Source organism: Mus caroli, unplaced genomic scaffold (genome assembly GCF_978045245.1).
Source record: "Mus caroli unplaced genomic scaffold, Mus_caroli_1 scaffold_12, whole genome shotgun sequence".
NCBI classification, from domain to species: domain Eukaryota; kingdom Metazoa; phylum Chordata; class Mammalia; order Rodentia; family Muridae; genus Mus; species Mus caroli.
In genome coordinates, this window is record NW_028227267.1 from 58,507,209 (window position 1) to 58,522,541 (window position 15,333).

General features: G+C 45.5%; 1 protein-coding gene across 1 annotated transcript in view; it reads right to left on the reverse strand.

The window, feature by feature from the left end:
* Positions 1–11,448: 11,448 nt before the first annotated feature.
* Positions 11,449–15,333, reverse strand: part of LOC110309748 (guanylate cyclase soluble subunit beta-2) — a 71,991-nt gene continuing 68,106 nt past the window's right edge. The window contains exon 17 of the mRNA XM_021182478.3: positions 11,449–11,594. Coding sequence (XP_021038137.1) covers positions 11,449–11,594 — 146 coding nt within the window. The remainder of the gene's footprint in view (positions 11,595–15,333) is intronic.

The following is a 15,333-nucleotide window of genomic DNA, read 5'->3' on the forward strand; positions in this document are numbered from 1 at the left end:
TTTCTCGGTTTTATAATGAATCTTAGCTGTCCTAGGGCACATTATAGCCAAGCTGAGAGCCACTGCTCCTGTCTACAATACAACTACCTCGGGAGAGCCTGAGAAATAACTCTCACCTTTGCTGTCGGCAAATTCCCAACAGATAGTGAGCAGATGGCTTCAGGAACCAGACTCCCAAGACTGCAGATGGCTTTCTCCAGGGAGTTTCATGGGACTGAGTTAGAGCACGTTGTTTCTACACCATTTGAAGCTATCTGGGCCACTTCTAGAAGCAAATAAAATTGTATAATCCTAATTTATACTGCTCTTGCTCTCATAGTTTGCAGGACTTGATATAATAAGGATGTTGTATGAATCTTCAGTACCACTGATGTTCCAGGAAATCAGGCTCGCAAGAGACGGAGCTACACGGGGGTAGGGGAGGGGGGAGCTAGAGAGGGTGGTTCATCAGACCAAGCTGCACGGTGGAGGCGGTGGGCTGGGGCGGGGAGGGGGGAGCTGGAGAGGTTGGTTCATCAGACTAGACCCAGCTGAGCTAATACTCTGCAGAGAGACAAGCCCAGAACTACAGATTCACAGAGACCACTTTCACTGTTGCACACTCTTGGATTCACACTGGTCATAACTATGTAGCACCCAGCATGGGGACTCAGGGGATTGGCCGTGTGTGTGTGTGTGTGTGTGTGTGTGTGTGTGTGTGTGTGTGTATAACTAAGTGTGATGGTTTAAATGACAGTGACCTGCATAGCATAAGTGCTTATATTTGAAAGTTTAGTCACCAGGGAGTAGATCTCTTTGATAGGATTAGAAGGGTTAGGAGGTGTGGCCTTGTTGGAGGAGGTGTGTCAGTGGGGGGTTGGGCCTTGAGCTTTCCAAAGCCCATCCCAGTCTTTCCTTCCTCTCCCCCTCTCCCTTCCCCTCTCCCTCTCCCTCTGTATGTGTGTGCACGTGCATGCATGCATGTGTGTCTTCGTCCCTCTCTCCTGCCTGCTGATCTGGATGTAGAACTCTCAGCTCCTTCTCCAGCACCATGCCTGCCCGCATGCTGCCATGCTTCTCAGCATGATGATAATGGACTGAATCTCTGAAACTAAGTAGACCCCAATTAAATGCTTTCTTTTATAAGAGTCACTGTGGTCATGGTGTCTCTTTACAACAATCAAACACTGACTAAGACACCAAGGAAACCTGTAGGTGCCTTGCCCCAAACTACACTGCACACTACCACACCTGGCTCTTCTATGCCTGTTGGGATTCTGAACTCAGGTCCTGATGCTTACACACGAAGCCCTTTCTTACTAAGCCAGACCCCGGCCTCTTCTTTTCACTTCTTAAAGGTTTCTATTTTCTGGTTTCAGAGCTCATAGCCACTAGGACAATCAGGCACACTGTCTCAGCAGCTCAAGAAGACGAGGGTAACTAGCACAAGCAGATGACCTCAAGGCCATCCCCACTGGGTGTGAGTGCACACCTCTTCAGGGAGAATCATCTTAGCAATGGTTTACATCCCATGTTGTTACATCCATGCTCCCTTGGCAATACCCACTTGGCTTTCATGGGGTGTGGAGTTAATTTATTCAACAGGGGAGCCGGCCCTTCCATCTGTTCGCCATCTCCCCAGGTTTCTCTGAGTGTGAGATAGATGGTCAAGGACTAATTGGCAGAGCTGTGATCTTTCTGCTATGTAGCACCCAGCATGGGGACTCAGGGGATTGGCCGTGTGTGTGTGTGTGTGTGTGTGTGTGTGTGTGTTTGGCAGCAGTCATCCATCGACAGCTGAGGTAAATTAGGCTCTCCATGCCTTCTTTGAGCCAGGCAACGTGGATGGAAATGTAGCCTTCCAAACACAAGAGAAAAAAATAAAGGCAGGGTAACACAAAGTTGTCAGTTGGAGGTCAGATTCTCTGTGGAGAAGGTGGGCCTAGCTGGAACAAATGGGACTCACTGGGTGACACCTAAGTCAGGGCCACATTAATCTATGCTTCAGTCTACTTACTGTTCCCTCAGCACAGGAAGCAGCAGAAAATCAGGAGGCAAATGGCCTGAGCCTTGCCCCCCACCCCCTACCCCTCTCTCTCTGGGTACTCTTTTCTTTCCTCTGCCTGGTGTATATCCTGAACACACCATTCAATTCCACTTGAACTTGTGGTTAGATCAGAACAATAGTTGGCTAACTTGCCAACAGGGACACAGCCCAGTAGGCTGGCAGTTCTCTAGAGGCCTTGAGGTTGGACAGGTCTAGGCAAGGCCCTTGGAAGTCGGGAGGTTTCTTTCACCCAAGTGCAAAGAAAGGTGTATCATCATTAAAGCCACACGTTGCTTTCTACTGTTAGCAGGGGACATAGGACTAATGGCTGACTGGAACCTGGTCCCTTTGCCACCCATCTCCTAGTTAGTGCTCTCCACACAGGCGCTGTTGCAAAGACTCAGGAGAGCGTCTCTGGTACCTTCCTCCCTCCACTAACAGTTGCAAGACCAAGAAAGTCTGAAGACAAAAGTGCTTCCCAGCAAAGATTCTTCAGAAGAGTGTCTTACTATTTCTAAACAAAAGGTTTCTGCACCATTGAGCCATCAACAAATGGCCACAAGCCAGCATCTCTTCAAACTGGAAACCAATGAGCCTTCTGGTTCCTTGCTTTGCTTTTTGGGGGAGGAGGAGGGAGTCGTTTGGTTGTTTGGTTAGTTGGTTTGATTTGGTTTGGTTTGGGGTTGGTTTGTTTTGTTTTGTTTTGTTTTGTTTTGTTTTGCAAAGTCTTCCCAAATAGCCAAGTAGCCCAAGCTAGCCCTATGCTTGTGGCGGGCCTTACCTCAGCCTTCACAGAGCCGAGATCGCAGGTTCCCGCCACCATGCCTGGTGTGCAACTTTATTTTGAGGAGAGCATCTGCATAAAGATTCTCTGGGCCCTCAAAGACTGCTCTAGTTTTTAAATTAGTAATTTGCCTGGAACTATTGCTTTCACATTTCAGGAAATGAATACCCTCCCACTTAAAGTTCGATTCCTTTTTTTTCACCGTTCTGAGCTGCCTGAGTGCTGGTCTTACAGCCTGGATTCAGTCACCATGTGTGAGTGTGGCGTGGATCCATTTAATGAGTGAAGTCATGATTGGAGACTGAGTCAGAACTATGAGTATTAAAAAGGCTTGGCTTAAAATAATTACCGTGAGGATGGTATAGCGGTCGAGGGCACAGAGGCCAGGAGCACTTGAGAGGCTGCCATGGATTTCAGCTGGGATGAACCTGCACATTTATGTATGCTGACCAATGAATGAGTCTACATGAGAGAGGCCAGGGTTTTCATTCTTGCTCTGCCATCTTGAATAGGTTTTTTGTTTTTCTTTTTGTTTTCTGTGAGGAACTGATAGTATATTCATCTTCCAGGGATACTGGGACATATAAAGTTCACTCTTAACACACAGCCAAGCATGCTATCATTTTCCATGGCTATTCATTCTCCTCTGTCTATCTCAAGGACCCCAGCTTTTCCCAAAGCCAAGTACTACAAGCCAAAATCCCACCATCCCTGATTCATTTCTATGAGCTCAGTCCTGAGTTGTCTTGTGCAAATTCTTTGTTAAGGATCCTGTGGGCAAACTCCTGCATGGTGTGTGTGGGGGGGGGGGGGCGGTGATCCCACAAAAAACAAACTTTAAGACTTGCACCAATGACAAATGAGACAATACCTTGGACACTTCAAACATCCTGTAATGCCTCACTGTGACCACACACTTTAAAAATGATCTCCCTTTAGCTCTCTAGAAACCCCTATGAAAAGTCTGAAATCTTTACGTCCATGACTCTTATGTATACACAGAGGTAGAAAGTATCCAGCAGACAGTGTGCCCATCTCACTTACTGTTAGAAAAATGCTTCTCTTGCCTCCAAAAAGGTCTTTACTTTTTTCTTCCTTGAAATGACTCAATATAATAGGACTTTAAACAAAATTTTTTTTAATTTCATTTTCAACAAGTCTGGAAAATAAAATCACGAGATCGACTGAGTTTATCTTAAATGAAATATTCGTAGTCACAACCCTGCCTAGCATCAGGCATCTCCTTTATGAGCCAGGATTTTGAATGAGAATTTTAGCTCTATTTCCCCAAGACCAATGAGAAGATGCCGCCAGGATATTTGAAATGCAAGAAGTGAAAAACTAAAAATTCATATGAGAAAATAAGGATGAATCTTCGGGAAAAAAGTTTAAAACAAGAATGACTAAAATTATCTTTGCAATCCCAGGTAGTGAAATTCACTGTTTTGGGTACAAAGTTTAAGAGTGTGGTGTTGATATCCACTGGCGTCCACTGAAAGAGAAAATCAATTTTCTCCTGCAGAGTTTCATTGAATACCAACCACATTCTAGAGAAGGTCCCATGTCCATACAAAATGGACTCCATATTTTTGTGTGTCTAGTTTGTTTGTTGGTTTTGTTTTGTTTTTTTGTGTGCTTTTTTTTTTGAAGGGTTGGGATAATTTTCTTCCTGGTTTTATGTTTTAGTTTGATTTTCAGTGTGTGTTTGCGTGCGCGCGCTCGTGTATGAACACCAGAGGACTTTTGGAAACTGGTTCTCCCCTTCTACTATGTTGGTCCTGGAAATCAAACTCAGGTTATCAGGCTTGACACCCAGTGCCAGTGCCTTTACCTGCTGACCTAAGTCACCAACCTTCATAATAACCCTAATAAAATAAACACATAACCGACAAGGAAGTGGATGGCTTGAACAGAGGAAAAAAATAATTCCAAGTCATAATGTATTTTTCCTCTCATAGTGATCCCAGTTCCAGGGATCTATTGACCCATTACAGTATGTAGTGGCAAAAGTTTATTCATATGAACTACTTAAAGTTATTATGCAAGACTGCAGTCTACAGAGTACATTAATGAGGAGCTAAATCCTGACGTGTCAGAACAATGTCTTCAAGCTGTCTAAATTATATCATATGCTACCTTAAATTCAGTGGCTAGAACCACAGTGCATAATTCTCTCCTTGCTCTGTAGGCTGATTAGGCTTAGCTGGGAGTTCCCAGGTAGAATTTATGTGTGGTTATAACCATGTTGGCTGGGCTAGAGTCCTCTGGAGGCTCTCCCTCTTTGTTTCTGGGTATTTCATGTTGGCCCCACTACAGAAGTAGCTAGAAACTGGCTGGGGGTCTCTCACCATGACTTCTCTGACCTTGTACTTCTAGATGGTCAGACTTTGTGTGTTGGGTGTGTGGAGGGGGATGTTACACATGTGGATGTGTGGTCTATGCACATGTGTGTGGGGCCATAGGCCAGAGGAGGGTGTTGGGTGCTCTACTGAGTCATTCTCTACCTGGAGCTAAGCTGGGAGGTAAATCAGAAGAAGGTGGGAGGAACACAAAATAACCCAGCCAGCATGCCACAATAATAGTCTTAAGGATACAATAGTGGCACACACACCGTGGTTGTAACCAACAACTCTCTAAGTTGGATTTAAGACCCACTCAACAGGAGGGAAGCCATGCCTGGTAGTGGAAACCTAGCTAACTACTCAGTGCTAGCGAAGTCTTGGTTCTTGGAGGAAACTCTACAACCACTAATTTACTAAACCAGCATAATTCATAACAACAATCTATAGACATATCTATACTCACAGGTAAGTAAATGTTGCTACACTCCTTATCAGGGACATTTCTCTTTGCAACAGATGGAGCCCACTACAGAACCCCACAAATCAGAGTTCTGGAGCCAAATCTCAAAGGATGCATCTATAAAACACTCCCCACCTACAGCTCAGGGAACACTGCCGAAGCTGGAGTAGAAAGACTGTAAAAGCCAGAGGAACAGGGAGTTTTCTGTGAGACTGTGTTTCCTAGTAACATAAGAAGCCACACCCATAAAGTCTTACCAACATACCTGCCCAAATGAGAGCCCAACAAGTTATAGTATGTAGGGGCATCATTCCCTGAAGCCTAATAAGACACTAAGAATATTTTAAAACAGGTGGTGCTGGCATCTTACAATAATGCCTTGAGATGGGAAAGGTACACATGCTTCTCTCTGTGCAGTGTCCAGCTTCCCATCACTAATGACACTGACAATGGTGAGGCTCTGAATGGCCTCCACTGTCTCTCTACTTAGCACAGAGGAAAACACATGAGGACGGGAAGATTATGACTGCATTCTGTTTATTTAGCACTTGCAAACTTGTTTTGTTCCTAATGTGTCCAGTTTTGGTAGATTCATACAATGTCTCTAAAACAGGGCTTCACAGTCTTTCAAAATGGCATTTGTAGCTTAGCAAAGGGAGTAAGAGCCCTGCATGAACCTGCTTAATTTGTTTATCATATGCTGAGTTTAAAAATTACTTTTGGGAAGAGTGGGGGTTTAATATGACCAAGACATATTTTATACATGTATGAAATTCTCAAAGGATAAATACAAATATTGTATTTTTAAAACCATTTTTCTCAGAGTTACAGCATCCCCTATATTTTTCTGTTCTAAACTGCCACAGCTGTGCATAATCTAAAACCACAGCTCAGAGATCTGGAGGAGACTCCAGGGTCTGCTGGAGTCAAAAGGTCAAAAGCCTCTAAGTATTTGCTCCACAGCCAACAGGAGCCTTGACTATACCTGGGGACACCATAGTCTGTGGTAAACTATAAATGTATGCTGGGACATTTTAAAGCTGGGACTTCATGTTTCAGTCTCTTTTAATAGCTGGACATCTCCAGTGAAAAATCACGCTGTAACTTTTCTTTAGGTCTCTCCTGTTTGGTTCATGACAGCACGTATCTGACTGGAGCTGCTGTGTCAGGGGTACAGTCTTTGCTTCCAACACAGAGATGGCTCTAGCCAATGGCTGAGAGTTAAGATCAGAGTTGGGGTAGGGTGGGTCTGAAGGCCAAGTCCTCGGTCTGTACCTTAGTTTCCTGTCTGCGCAGTGTGGCTAAAAACCATACCTGTGTAATGCTCACAGGACTTCAGCTGGGTACCACAATGGTCCTGCTATATTCGTGAACCCAAGTTCCTGGGTAGATGCCGATGGCTTAGATAGGCCACTAAGATCTAAGAGAGTGCCATCATTAGACCCCACTGAATGCAGACATGGAACTGCTGTCATTTCCTCCTCACCTCACATCAAGTTGAACCCCTGAGGGGAAAGAATTCAGAATCCTCTGAAAATTTTCGGACTGCACCATGGAGAAACTCAGGGCAGTGTCTCCTTTGGAGACAGAGTTTCTCAAGCCACCTTTAAAGAGTGATTCAGCCAGTTGGTTGACATATCATTATCACATTTTGAAGTTAAACAGCCCCAGAGTCTATGAATGCTCACCACACAGTTAATTATTCTTGAGTTTTTCTGTGCTCTCAAAACATATTCTATTTATGTAATGATCCCTCGGGGAGCACCAGGTGCCTTTGTCCCACAGACAGGGCCAGCTGTGTAAAACCTCTGCATCTGTCATGTTTCTTCTCTATGTGGCACATAATTGCCTGATTTCCATCTGAAAGTGCAGTCCTGACATTAAAGCCACATAGAACCCACCATTGATAACAATGGCTTCCTGACACCTAGAAGAAGCATGGGGGGGGGCTGCGAATAAACATGCTCCCCAAATGAGCGCTTGCCTTCACAGGGGCTGGGTTTGAATGTACAGCTGCAGATGAAGAGAACAAACCAAGAGGAATAAAGGAAACGAAAGCTACAGATTAGCATTTGGCTGTCTCAGCCAGATGGTCTTCTGGGGAGAGCGGTCCTCCACTTGCTTTCTTCAGTCTCCAGGCTAGCACACAGCACCCACTCTCTGCAGGGGCAGCAGTGATCTCACCCCTCAGCCAGGCAACCCAGTGAATCACTCGCTCTCTCTTTCTTTCTCACACAACTCTGAGCCAATGAAAACTTGAAAGTGAAAGAAAGACTAAGAAGGGATGGTGGGGGGGCGGTGGCCGGGAAGCCAGGCATCTGTGAAGAATGAAAACGTCTTAGCCTAGGAGAGGGCTAAGACACCAAGACTGAGAGAAGTGTCGGGAAGCATCAGCTAAGGATGAAGAGAGCCACTGGAAGAGAAAGCTGTAGACGCCCCTCCTCCTCAGCACCCAGAAGCACTGCCTCCAGCATCCAGGATTGCCACGGTATTCAGGACAGTGGGGTCAGGAACAGCCTGGCTTTTAGAAGCTTGAGGTCTGTGCTCCCAAGGTAAAGCAGTGGCGTGTTCTCAACTTATTTAGAAACTGTCGCCTCCCTCCATGGCTAGACGCCAATGAGTCTGCCAGTCATTGGTCTGAGGACCAGCCATCTGCCACCATCTGGATAGACCGTGCCTGGGCCAGGTGCCCTGAAATGGAAGAAGCTAGGTGCGGCAGAGGCAAGGGAGGGGATGGGGCTGGAGCAAGGCAGGGTTATGGGGTAAACTGAGCCTGCCAAGCTGTAGTTGTAGAGGGCAGTTCCCTGGAATGTTCTACTCTGGGAAGGGCTCTAGCGAGAGTCACGCTGCCCACCAAGCCAAGTATTCACTGCTCATGAGCATGCCTCATATTTGAGTGGCAGCCCAGGTCTGCTGCTGGCCATGAGACAGACCACCAGATGGTGTGTGCCAGGGCATAGATGTTCTATGAGCTAATCGGTGCAGTAGGAGTTAATACATCTAAGCTGGGTTCAAGGGCCTCAATTCACAGAAGATTCCAGAACAAGTGAAGGTGCATTTTGAGGTTTCAGAGGCCCTGTGAGCGAGCACTTTAGCAGCTTGCCAAACTTCCCAAGTGTGGTGGTTTGGATGAGAATGGTCAACCTTCCCCACTGTGATGGACTCTGAGCTCTCTGGAACTGTAAGCACAAATAAAACCTTCCTTCTAGGAGTTGCCTTGGTTGTAGTGTTTTAACGTAGCAATAGAAGAGTAACGGACACATCCGAATACCAGGAGATTGTCTGTAGCCGTGTTTAATAGAATAAATGTCAGCTGCAGGGTGGTACCTAACACAGGATTGCCTTTCTTTTACAGCTGGAAATGATTATTTAAATCAAAATAAATGTGGAACAAAAATTGTCCTTGTTTTTGGCCTGGACTATGGCACCTGTCGCACAAGTCTGACAGTTGTAAATATAATGTTCAGTGAAGTAGCATTTTGTACTGTGACCCCAGCCAAACAAGCTTGCAACAAAACAATCCAAAATCCCAGGCTCTGGCGTTTCTCCTTCCAAATTTAACTGAAAAGGCTTCCCACCAAATGACCGATTTGGTCTTGGTCTCCAGGTAATGCCACTGCCTCAGAGTGGTCGTTCTAGCTAGGGCTTTCACTCAAGACATGGCTAGAGAGTTTCAAAGGAAAGTAGATGGAGACAGCAATGAGCCGTGAATTCTGCTGTCTTTCCTTCCCCTCACTTAAACAGGGAGATGCCACACTTAGGATCAGTTTTTAAATGCCCCATGAGGCAGGTTATCTGATTATCCTTAACACTGTAGACTCGATGGCACTTCCAACATAGAGTGGGGATTCCAACGTGACGCTGTATGTCTCCTGGGTCCACTCCTTCAAACTGCTCTCTCTCTCTCTCTCTCTCTCTCTCTCTCTCTCTCTCTCTCGTGTAACCAAGAGTCAGGCTGTTTCCCAGCAGTACGGACTCAGACTGTTAAGTCTGCCGTGCTCCCATTTCCTGGTCCATCAAGATGAATCTAGATGGGCTGTCAAACAGGGTTGTCTCTAGTAATTAGGATGCAGGCAACATCTGCATGCAGGGCCAGTGCCTGGTACACAGTTGATGTGTACATAGTAAGTGTTACCAACCACTGCTACCATGAGCACAGTTGTCATCTTAACTTCATGGAATTCTCACAAAGCCTGTGAAGTGGGACTGGGGGAGAGACTTAGTGTGGGTAAAATTCTTGTTGTGGGTATAGGGACCATGTGAAATCAGGACGTCTGTAACTCCAGTTTGGGAGCTGAGACAGGTGGATGCTGGAAGGAGTACCTGACCAGTGTAGCCAAACCAGCAAACTCCAGATTCAGTGAGAGATCTTGCCTCAGAACATGAAGTGGGAAATGATAGGGGAAGACAAACAAAATCAAGACCTGAGCACAACTGCACATGTGTGCACATGTGCATGAGTGTGCATGCTCACTTGCACTTGTACACACAAAACCTGTGAGGTAAGCAAGATGGCTGCCACTACCCCATTTTATTGTTGATGCGTTTTATGGGGAAGAGTGTACTGTCATGTAACATAGGACCCTGATAGGCTAGGCAAGTACTCTACCATTAAGCCACATCCCAGCCTAGTGGATAAAATGGATACAACACATGAGGAAGAGGAAATAGAGTCCACAGCTACTGATGCTGCCCTTTGCATTTAAGCCTGACCCTGTCTTGCTTTGCTGGGCTACAAGTGACACCCATCTGTCCACTTCTCAACAAAAACCCAGTTACCAAGAAAGGAGCAAGGAATTTAGCTCTGTGACCTTCCCTTCCCACACCTGGGGTTGTCTATGGACAGAATTCATGCACTCCTGGGAGGTACTAAGTGTAACTGATGTATCAGTGCCTCTTGGGACCAGGAACTTACCAGCCAGGATGAGTCACAGGTCACAGTTCTCTGTGCCCATAAGACTGTTCTTATTCTCTAGATGTAAAAATAGCATCTTCTCCACCATCCACATGGAGATGTATGGGGCATAGACAACTTCTGTCTGCCCTCACTCACCTCCTGTCTCGGGGCCTACAGGCCAGGGACTGAGTACACCCTCCCCTGTCTACAGAAGGCAGTTCTCTACCTAAAATTAGAAGTGGTGGTGCCCCCCTTCCCCCCCTCCCCCGCCACATCCAGGACCTGGGTTGGGCAGGACTTGGCCTTGGTTCTATTCTTTCCCAAATCTGCCCTTTGGCTGTTTTCAGTTTGTTTTGTTTGTTTGTTTTTCTTTTCATTTTACTTTTAAGAAAAAGATCTGGGAAATGTGGTTTTCGTTCTGTTGCTTCCCAGAATTCCCAGGACTGGGAAGGGAAAATGGCTACATTTCACGCTGCTGGCCCAGTGCCTTCCACAGCACAGCTGTCTTAGGGGTAACATAAACTGCAGGGTCTGGGTCTCTAACCCCTCCTTCTCTCTCCTCCCACTACCAGTTAAATGGCACCCTGGAGCCCAAGGTCAGGGTGTCCTGTGAAAGTGGACCCAGGGCACCTGTCCAGAGGCAAAGGTTGGGAAGTGGTAGAGCTGAGAGCAAGCAAACAGAAACAGACCCACCAGCAAAGTCGACATCTAGAACAAACACAGCCCAAGTCAGCTAAAGATTGGCCATGAACCATCACTGCAAAGCATTTTCCAAACCTCCAGGCTTGTGTTTCATTCCTAATTATTTATTCTCAAAGGGGTCCTGAGGAAGATATGGAAACGGCCACATTTTGAACTTCTGCATTTTTTTACAAGTCAATGTTCTTTCCTGCCATGGAATACAGGAAATGGACCCCAGGGCTTCATTTTCTCTCTTGATCACAACACAGCACAGAAGGCAGATAACACAGGGTCACTGGCAAACGCACTTGTCTTGGTCTCATCTGGTGATGACTGGCTATTGACTGCATCTGTGTCGTCTCGCCCTGCCACTGGACTCCCTGCAAGTGTGACTTCATCAGAAGCTAAAAGAAGACAGAAGTGTCAGTGACTAAGGACTCCAGCTGGCTCCCCTTCAAGGGGACCCCACTGGAGCTAGGCCCCCGGAACACAATCTGACCGCTCTGTATAATAAAGTCTTTACAATTAACTGTACCTCCACAAGCCCCACCCTTCTCTATCATTTGTTCTACTGGGCTGAGCTACCATGTCACACACCTGTACTGCTGAACAATTCACATGACCTTGCTGGTCTACAACTGTCCCTGTGCCCCAAACAACAAGGCCATGGGGGATGAGGTTCAGATCTGGTACCATGTACTGGGTATGTGGCACTGCTTGTCCTTGACTGCTAAGTTACTTACTCTCTGAGTCTTGGGCTTCCTAATCTGTAAAATGGGAGAAACTAGTAATTGGATTGATGATTTATATCAAGCTATTAACACAGGGTCCCATGAGGAGAAAAAAACTCCAACAGCCAATGTGTCTACCTGCAGAAGGCCAGAGAGCAGTCTGGGACTGGGATGCCTCTGGGATGTGGGTTGGGAGAGGAGAGAGTGGGATTAGAGAGCTGTGGCTACAGGAGGCCGGATGACAGAGGCTGAACCCAGCCCTGCTGCCTGCCCACCCTGCAGCATCTTAGATTTTGGTCCCATATGTGTTGGACTGAGGCTTGAGTGCATCCAGCATCCCAGAAAGCAATCAATCAAATCTGCTCTCCCCACATCAGTAGGTTTCGATGGCGTGGGATGGGGGCTGTTCACACCTCAGGCTGCTCCACACATCCGCATCAGAATCAGTTTCCTTTTAAGAGCTGAAGAGCATTAGGCAGCTTCAGACTGTGAAAGACCCTATTTGATAAAATACTTCATGAATATGGGAGGTGACTCAGAAACCCGGGGCTTCTGGGCCAGTCTCCAGTCTTGTGTCCTCAGACACAGAAGAGGTGAAGATGGAGCAAAGCCGGTGATCTCCTGGGTGGCAGAACCTGCCTCAGGGCAGCGACAGAGGACCAGTTATGTGCAGGGTTTAGGGAGGGTCTAAAGTGACATGGAATCGAGGTCCCTAGAACTCTCACATGTACATTTTTGTTTTCAAATACGGCATTCTTACAGAATGTGGTCCAAATGGAGTGGCTAAGTACAGGTGCCACTAAAGGTTCACCTGATATCCACGGCCTCTCCCCGCTCTGCCACCACTTAGGACACATGAACGCAAATACTGAATCATGTTCAGCCAGCAACTGTTACCTAAGTAATAGGGTTGGTGCATTTTTTTTCTCTTTGTTTTTGTGCTGATTTTATTATTCTTAATAACCACTATTTCTTTCATTTTTAACTATGGAGTTTATTGCGCTACTAGGTTTCTTGGAAGCCTGATACTTGCTATAATTTCAAAAGTGATCAAACTTCTCAGAAATGGGCCGTGCACACTGAATGCTGGGAGAGTGTGTCAGAAGAGCTCTGGTTCCCTTTTATGCCAGCATCACAGTGCAGAATTGCAGAACGCAGTGTGGGGTTTTTATTTGTTTGTTTTCTACTGAAAACACTTGGGGTTTAGAAGATGGCTCATTGGGGAAAGCGGCTCAAGTGTGAAGATTATAGTTCAAGTCTCCAGAAGCTACATACATTGAATTTGTAAAGGTCCTTGGGGTTGGGTAGTTTACTGGTAAACCCAGCGCACTAGCAGGGGAGGTGGAAACAGGAAAATCTCTTAGCAATGTGGCTATCTAGACTCTGAAACAGTTAGCCTCACATTTGCTAAGAGATCCTGCCTCAGTATTTAACGGCAAAGACACCTACTACCAGACTGAGGCTTCCATAAACATGCACACACATACACAAACCTGTGAACCCCACCACCAAACACACACACACAAACATACCACACACATACATTTAAAGTAAAAACCTCCCTGGCCATCTGTCTCCATCAACATTAAAGAACAACTGAATTCTGCCTACCCAACAACCCTTTCTGCCTCAGTTTCTCCAGATGCAAAAAGCTTTCTTCATTCTGCTTTCCTCTTATGTAAAGCCTCGAGAGAGTGTAGGAAAATGGCTCAAGCCACAAGGCCTCAGCATCCATACAAAATACTGCCAAAGTGGCACACACCTGTAACCCCAGCCCTTTGGACAGATCCCCAGAGCTCACTGGCCAGCCTAGCCACCCAGTGAACTCCAGGTTCAGTGAGAGACTCTGTTTCAAAAAGCAGGGAAGACTTCAACCTTCGACTCCCATAAGAAACACACAGCACCTGCATATACACAGGCACATATATATGTACACAAATACATGTAAATATGTGTGTGCACAAACAGTGTAACATTCTGACTAATTACATCTCCTGATTCGTTATCAGGTTTATCCTCTATGGATTACTAACCCCACACAGCTGGGATAATCTAAACATGAAACCTAAATTCAATGAACTTCACTGTTCTTAAAGAATTTAGAGGAAACCTCGGGACTTTCAGAACATCAAGGTCCCTGAAGTTATTCTGTATATATGCAAAAAGATAACTGTAATTTGATACCATTTAATGTGCTATATAATGATACTATATAAATGTGAGCTTGGGTATGTAACAGTACAAGTGATAGGGAACTAAGCTACCATGTGAAGGACACTGTTTTTTTGTTTGTTTGTTTAATTTCCTTACTCTTTTAGAATATATTTCAAGGGCTGGAGAGGTGGCTCAGCCGTTAAGAGCACTGGCTATTTTTCTAGAGGAGCACGATTTAATTCCCAGAACCTAAATGGCAGTTCATAGCAGCCTATAACTCCAGTCCCAGGGGATTTTTCATTCCATTATTGCCTCCACAAGCACAGTACATATGTGCTGCATGGGCAGATATGCAGGCAAACTACCTATGCACATATACATATGAGATATGTATATGGATACAAAAACAAATAAAAATACAAGTGAAAACAAAATAAAAATAAAATGTATGTCAAAGACTAATGGAAAGTAAAAAACAGTATATAATGCATGCACACAAACACACATACATGTGTATGTGGGATACTCCCATTTGTGTAAGAGAAGTCATGTGTACCTTTGTGCACACAAAGCTGTGCACCTCAGTTTTTAAAACATGAGTCTCTCTGGGTGATAAACCACAGGGGAGTTCATTTTCTTCCTTTGGTTTATCTGTACTTTCTGTTATAAAAAATAAGTAAGAAATATAAGTTAATAAAGAAATACTCTTTGGTTAGACAAACCACACAGTCCAGTACTAAAAGCAGCACATTTGGAAACAGCCTGGACACACATAAATGAAAACAGTGTCTGTAGACAATAGACCACTAGGCAGACATCACTGTGTGCACTAGACTGCCAGTTAAGACGGCATGGGGGATGGTACTGTGGCCTTTGCCAGGAAAGTAGGTCAGAGTCTGGAGAAATGTTACTGTCTTGGGGAATAGAGGTTGGATCTCAACCATTCCTGGCTAGTCAGGGCAGGGCTCTGGGAGTCTACCAGGTGTGATAAGAGTTTACAAGCAGATATTCTAACACTTGTGAATAAAATCATCCTTTTTCCCCTCATGCATTGCTACATCTGTCCTACTCCCTAGATAATAAAATAGGGAAGATCAAATCTGGCTTCATCACTGCCACACTGTGAATGGGCCAGAAGGTTTGGACAAAACATGGACACAGACAAACTCTTCAGTCTTCTTCATCTGCAAGACTTTGCCGCACTCCAGTCTGACCCTATCAGAAGCTTTGCATATTCGAATATTTGGCAGCCAAGAGG